The following is a 7,228-nucleotide window of genomic DNA, read 5'->3' on the forward strand; positions in this document are numbered from 1 at the left end:
TGTCCCGGTATCCTGGTCTATTACTTCAACATAATTCTTACAAGAAAGGCAACAGTAGACCAAATGCACATATATATACACAGATAAACCATCCTATATAAAAGTTAAAAGGCATACTTATTATTTTTAATATGTTGGATAACTGAGATAGCACAGATCAAAGTAGGCAAAGTTACGGCAAGGTATAGGCCTGAGTATACGCGCTGGCAGTCAGAATATTTCTGCTTCTCACGAGACCTTTCCTTGAGAATTTGCTTTGCTTTGTATTATTCTTTGACGACGGTTATAAGTCAAAACATGGCGGACATTGGCTTGACTTGTTTGATTTGAAATTTTCCTCACGGAGTTAAATAGGGCAAGTTCTGAGCTCTACATGTGATATTCTTTGACTTGAGCCATGAAATTTAAAGTGGCGCTAGATATCTAGTTGTATTGAAAACAAGCGTTTTTTTATGAAAAGTCTGTGTGATATTGTCATAGTTTGCCACGTGCATTTGTTTAGATCATAGCACATGTGTATGTTTACATCACATGATCAGCTCCCCTATATTAATATTCATGACGTTGCAACATTGCGATTGCATAATAATACGCAAGTAACTTACTGCGGGACTGCTCAAGGTGATGAACCGAGTGGAATAGATTTTTTTTTTTTTTTTTTTTTTGATTGGTGTTTTACGCCGTACTCAAGAATATTTCACTTATACGACGGCGACCAGCATTATGGTGGGTGGAAACCGAGCAGAGCCCGGGGGAAACCCACGACCATCCGCAGGTTGCTGGCAGACCTTCCCACTTACGGCCAGAGAGAAAGCCAGCATGAGCTGGACTTGAACTCACAGCGACCGCATTGGTGAGAGGCTCCTGGGTCATTACGCTGCGCTAGCGCGCTAACCAACTGAGCCACGGAGGCCCCGAGTGGAATAGAGTGACTGTCTGAAAGGAGACGCTGTTTCGAGTCCTTTATTTATTTATAGTTTCTTACGTCAAAAGACGGTAACATAAAAGTATTACAGTCTGTAGGCTAGTTCAATTAAATTAAACGGCGAGGTCTACTTTCAATAATTTCTGATATTTACTTACCTCATATTTAGTCAAAGTTCCGTGTCTAAAAAAGTTACCAGCTCAATTTCGTTAGATTTCTCTCAGTTTTTCTCCGTCGATCAGCATATGAAAACGCAGAGTTGCTGTTCTTTTCTGGCGCAAGATATCTAGTTGTATTGAAAATAAGCGTTTTTTTTATGAAAAGTCTGTAGGCTAGTTCAATTAAATTAAACGGTGAGGTCCACTTTCAACAATTTCTGATATTTACTTACCTCATATTTAGTCAAAGTTCCGTGTCTAAAAAAGTTACCGGCTCAATTTCGTTAGATTTCTCTCAGTTTTTCTCCGTCGATCAGCATATGAAAACGCAGAGTTGCTGTTCTGTATCCAGTAACTAGATATTACTTGACGTGTTGCACTGACAAACAAGTGAGTCTACAATGCTAAGAACAACACATTGTGAACAGAGTTATGTCCCTTACTCCAGAGTGACGAATGGAGTTTGGCTCCAAATTACTTAGAATGGCAGCCGAAGCCAGTAAACGGACTCTTGTCTACTTGAGGAAGTCTTCTAGCAATGATGACCCAGTAGCTGCTCATTTTACACGGGTGAGTTGCAGTTCTTAGACAGGCTCCGGTCAGAGAAAGCTTAATAGCGGTATCGGTGCACACGCTAGCATGTATAGGGCTGGTCGGTAGTTAGTCCTAATCTTTAGGTGAGCCTCCCCCAGAACAAGCTCTCTCTGGCTAGTTTCCCCCTCAAAAACAATTTGCGAGCATCCCAGCAAATACAGAAGCAAATAGTGGGTAAACAAGAATCTTATTAAAGACAAACTACTCTTAGTTACAGGTAGTTGATAGCTGACTGCTGCAGTATAAAGACTTCTGCTCGACATTCTCCGCCACATAGGACTGACCATGATAAAGGAAATAGCATCAGCGTTATCTCCCTTTGCCTGTCCGCCAGAAATAGATTGCGCTGTATGGATGTACATACGAGCCAGAATGCCCTCGGGGGCGAGATGCTGGCATCATTGCAATCCTTGTTCACGACGCCAGCATTATTTTAACAACTTCCTTGGATCCTGGAATAGACTGGATATCGATAGAGATTTTGAGACATATGCCGCCACCGGTACTGAAAGTCATATAAACAGCTGGAGCTGAGTTTAATATTGTGGAGAAAAGTGTTTGCACTATACGATCAAGCTGAGACCATTATACATATTGCTTGATTATTCACGATACACATATATGTGTATAATTTAAATGCTGCCATGTTCAAGTTATTTTAGTGATCTTGGACACTGAATATGTGGAATTCTGATCATTGCCGTGATCACTTTGAAAAGAGGATGGAAAAGCGGCGGAAAATTTTATTTTACAAGTACATAATTTGTGTTTTAGTTAGTTTCATAGGCCTACTGAAAAGAAGAGACAATCACGGTAAACAAGGGTATTGAGACACCTAGGGTACTTCTTTGGTTCGAGTTGTTAGAAAATGATAGTATCTTCATGATGAACAAAATACACACAAATTCATACATATATTAGTTTACATGGCGACTCCATTCCATGGAATGATTTGCGCCAAGGCAATAAGATGTGTTTCAGGGATTCGGGCTGTTCTTATCAACCGTAGTCAATCCATAGAGACCTGTTGCCACATTGCTGTAGCCTAACATAAACAAAATAGCCTTATCTGCCAGTATGCAGATTGACGAACAAAAGTTGTAACCCAGCACTCTAGATTATTCATCTCTGCACAAACACCAAAACGTCATATGTAAACAACTCTGTCTTGTATGGAATTAATTCAAGGTTTTGTGTTGAAAGAATTCAGTCGGATGTACACAATACTTATTGCAAAACGCACAAGGTTTGGTTGTATTGCATAAATTACCTCATTTTGGTTCAACACAATTTTGTGTTTTATTTTTTTGTAACAAACATATGTACTTCACATTTATTTAACACATGTTTGTGTTGAAAACTGCAGAAGTTGTTGTGTTAGATTTCAAAACGAGTGTTGTTTGTATGTGAAGTTGGATACTTAAAATTACACAGTAAGATGCAAGCATACACATTAGCACATCAACGACATCACCAAGGCAACCAAAAGATGAAAGTGTTTTTCAGTCTTTTTTTTTTTACTGATGTTATGACAACAGCACATCACTTTTGCATAATATTTATTGTATTCACAGAGTGTGTTGGATTATTTTGGTTTCCCTGACAACGAAGGCTGGCTTAGTGCAGAGCTCAAAGACAATAAATTGCTAATTAGTGATGGAGACTGCAAGGCGCGTGTAAAAATTAGGGTAAGTAGGTTAATAATTTACATCTGCGACATTCTAGAATGTCGGAGTTCTTGCCCTTACCAGCATTGTAGAATAACTAGGGCAACTCTGTTGGTTCCAATTACAATTTGATTATAGATAACAACTTATCCCTTCGTTGTACTTGATAATGCCAAAAATAGAATTCATGTGTGGTATTTACGCAGAACGGGAGCCTCTATTTACGATGTATATAGCATCCTTTAAATTAAAAGCAAAAAATTTGTAGAATCGTTTTTGTTTTCTACTTTCAAGAGACCGCCTTTCTGCCCCATTCGTAATTTGACTGAAAGAGAAATTACACGACTTCCGGATGATATACTCAACAGAGGAGTAGACACCGGAGCAGCTGTCATTCTTCAGACTGGGGACAACAAGATCTTACTGACTAGGAGAGCGAGCCACTTGCGCACATTTCCAGGAATATGGGTTCCGCCAGGCCCGTTCTATTCTTCTATCTATCTACATAAATGCTTGTTTAGTGATATAACGAAATCAAACTTTTTAATGTGAGAGTATTTCACTAAAGGTGAACGCATATTATGTGACGCTGGACAATGGAGAATAAGACCTTATTCGTTCATAAGACCTATGAAAACAAGGCGTGCTGTAGACATTTCATGCTAAGCTTTTGTTAAAGAAACTGAAACGTTCCATATTTCTATACTTGGTAAGAGACATCTATTTTGATAAATGTTACCACTTTTTAAAGCACCTAAACTGTATATTTGATTATCGGAAATTTACCTGTAATCTTAGGGTTATCTCACTGCTGACATTTTTATTTTTATTTTTATTCTTATCTTTCGTAGGTGGGCATATTGAAGAAAATGAAACGGTAAAATCCATTGTTCCTTGTATTGCATTGATTATTTTTTTTTTTGGCTGTATCGATGTTCATAGATATAGTCCTTGTCGGAATATGGACATGGAGTATAAACGTTATACTGAAACTTTTTGATCGACTCAACTCAACCACTGAGATAAAGTGAATGTATGTCAAATTAGTTGAGTTTATTTTTAAAGATGGCGAACTATAACTGACATAACTGTATACATGCAATGATCGAAGCTTGTGGTTCGCTTCGTACAGATCGTGGAGGCAGGGATACGAGAACTTCGGGAAGAAACTGGGATCACCCTGAACCAATCAGATTGTGTGGATTCTCACCTGCAAGTCTTAGCTCTGTGGGAGGTAAGCCTCTGATTGGTCTGTGAACCTCAACATGATTTGTTAATGGTATGAATCCCAAGCAGTGATAATCGACACTAACTGCAATGTATTTGTCTCGTATTACTGTCATGTGAAACTGTCACATTATCATCGATTTATTTTACGTCTAACGCCTTCTGAAAAGCTTTCGATTGTAGCTTCGAGCAGGTGAGAAGTGGAAATGCTTCCAGTCTGGGTCGAAGTTTTTATGTAAACGCGTCAAAAAGTTAAAACTTTTATGATAATACATGATAGAGCACTTAACACCATTACAACTGGCTATCTTCTTTGTTAAAAAACATTTCTTAAAAACTCTTTGAATATCTTTCTACTGTTTTATTTATTTATCTAGGGATGGAGACCAGTACGTTTCCTAGAAATTTTTCTCCGCCCAGGTTCCAAGTTCAGTTCAATTTAATAAAAATTCGCCATTGTTTCTAAGGCTTGGTAACTATGTGACCACATTGCAGATTATGAGCCATGATGCAGAGAGCCTAGGTTTACTGACTGTCCACTCGGCCTAGCCGTAATGTGTGTTGAATGGATGCTCACATTCACCATGTCTTAACCTTCAGGACTTAGAGTTATTAATAAATGGGAGTGTATGGTGTTAATGCCATACTTCATATCGTAAACAGCCTTCCCAGCTTCACGACGACCAATACATCGATTTTCACGTTATTTCTTGTGCATGGATCTTGCCATGAGTGTTATTTGGTGAGAAAGGCGCTGTAAGTTATCATTTGAATAAATCACCACAAATATCTGCCTGATTGACGTATTGACTGAATTCTTTTTCAAACTTTTTTTCTTTAAATTTCAGTCCACATTTCCGCCGAAACTGAGCCTAGGTCTGCCGAAGCGCCATCACATTGTGGTGTACATTTTAGCCAAGCTGTTGCCGTCCATTACGTCAGAGGAACTGCAGAAGCAAATAGCACTAGATCCGGCGGAAGTAGGCGCGAGTGCTTGGCTGGATAGACAGATGATCGAAGCTATAACTTCCACCAGCGGAGGAAATCAGCCTTATGGGAAGGAGAATAAGAATAAGACTGTCCCTGAGAAAATGAAGTGAGCCACTTTCTCTTTTAAATCTGATTTCAAAATAACTTTTCGTAACTACCTAAATCTTTGTGTTCGGTGTCGGCAAAGAGCCATTTAGAGTTGAATAATTTATCTGCAGTGTCATATATTCATTTGGTTTATTATTCATAGCTTCGAGCACCGTGATTCCTCGCAAAGAGTGAGTGAGTGAGTGAGTGAGTGCTTGGGGTTTAACGTCGTACTCAACAATTTTTCAGTCATATGACGACGAAGACATCTTTAGGGTGCATGTACGTGTAATGTGCCTCCTTGTTGCAGGATGGATTTCCACCGCTCTTTTATTTAGTGCTGCTTCACTGAGACGACTTACCGAAGGCAAGTAATCCGCCCCGCCCGAGCCATTATAGTGATACGGGTCAACCAGTTGTTGCACTATCATCTTAATGCTGAACGCCAAGCGAGGAAGTTACAACTTCCTCTCTTAAAGTCTTAGGTGTGACTCGATCAAGGATTGATCCTGGATCTACCGCTCCCGAAGCGGACGCCTCGCAAAGAGCAGTAGTTGATAAATAACATGGCGCTAAATGGGCGAAATGATTCAAGTTTATATAAAATATCATATCCGAAGGCTATATACATTTCCAGAAAGAATTTCTTCGATGCCTCACCTAAGTTGAATTCGGGTTGTTTTCACCCCCGTTACTCCAAAGAGTGTGCTGATGATTGGCTTAGAGTGTGCTGATGATTGGCTTAGAGTGTGCTGATGATTGGCTTAGAGTGTGCTGATGATTGGTTTGGAGGAGTTATGACATTCTGCAAAACTAGGAATTATTTAGTTTATTAGTTTGTGGAGTTGTGTTGAATTCAGGCATTCAGCTTAGTTCACGTGTTTGTTATTTCAGGGCTATTCTGATTACCGAGGACAAGGAACAAATATTGACTGATCTGCCTACAGCACCCTTATTAGAAACTTCTTCGGATGCCGTGGATTTAGAACGGGTTAGCACTGGGACGAAATTTGTTTTAGAAGAATGGCTTAAATTGACGTAGGGTGGGTACAAGAAAAAGGCGCTCAGAATGTTTTAACAAATGAAAGGCCCAGTCACAAAGCCTTTCCAGCAGTGGCGACCAGCTTGTTTCCGGTGACTGGTCTCGTAAAGTACCACGTTATGTCGCATTACCTGATGCTATGGCATCAAGCGGATAGTTTGGTGAACTAATGGCGGGAAAAAACACAGCATATACAACAATATCGCATGCTGTCATATCTGCTGACAGGGTTCGCTCTGATTGAGTAGCCATAAACGAATGGACACATTTAACGAATCCTATTGAAGGGTCAAGTCACTTTAATACTCAGTGATTTGAGATATTAATCGCACGATCCTACATTTGATTGGTCAGGTCCGGAAAGCTGAGACGGCTTATTCAATGAAAATGAGGTTCTGTTTTTTACATTATCGAAAACGTTTTTCTCCTTGTACTAAAAAAGTGTGGAAAATCGCATCACGATGACCACCAAAACAACCCAAGACCAGCGAAGCACAGGTGTCTGAAATAGCGAAAGTATTGTTGAACAGAATTATGG

General features: G+C 39.5%; 1 protein-coding gene across 1 annotated transcript; it reads left to right on the plus strand.

Annotated features, from left to right (window-relative positions):
- The first annotated feature begins 1,544 nt into the window (after positions 1-1,544).
- LOC135473964 (nucleoside diphosphate-linked moiety X motif 17-like) lies at positions 1,545-7,228 on the plus strand. Its single transcript, XM_064753935.1, has 7 exons — positions 1,545-1,653; positions 3,252-3,365; positions 3,639-3,822; positions 4,196-4,221; positions 4,477-4,578; positions 5,420-5,667; positions 6,543-7,228. The coding sequence occupies exons 1-7, from the start codon at positions 1,567-1,569 to the stop codon at positions 6,688-6,690; spliced, it is 909 nt and encodes a 302-aa protein (XP_064610005.1). The 5' UTR covers positions 1,545-1,566; the 3' UTR covers positions 6,691-7,228.

This window comes from Liolophura sinensis, chromosome 8, assembly GCF_032854445.1.
Source record: "Liolophura sinensis isolate JHLJ2023 chromosome 8, CUHK_Ljap_v2, whole genome shotgun sequence".
Classification (NCBI taxonomy): Eukaryota; Metazoa; Mollusca; class Polyplacophora; order Chitonida; family Chitonidae; genus Liolophura; species Liolophura sinensis.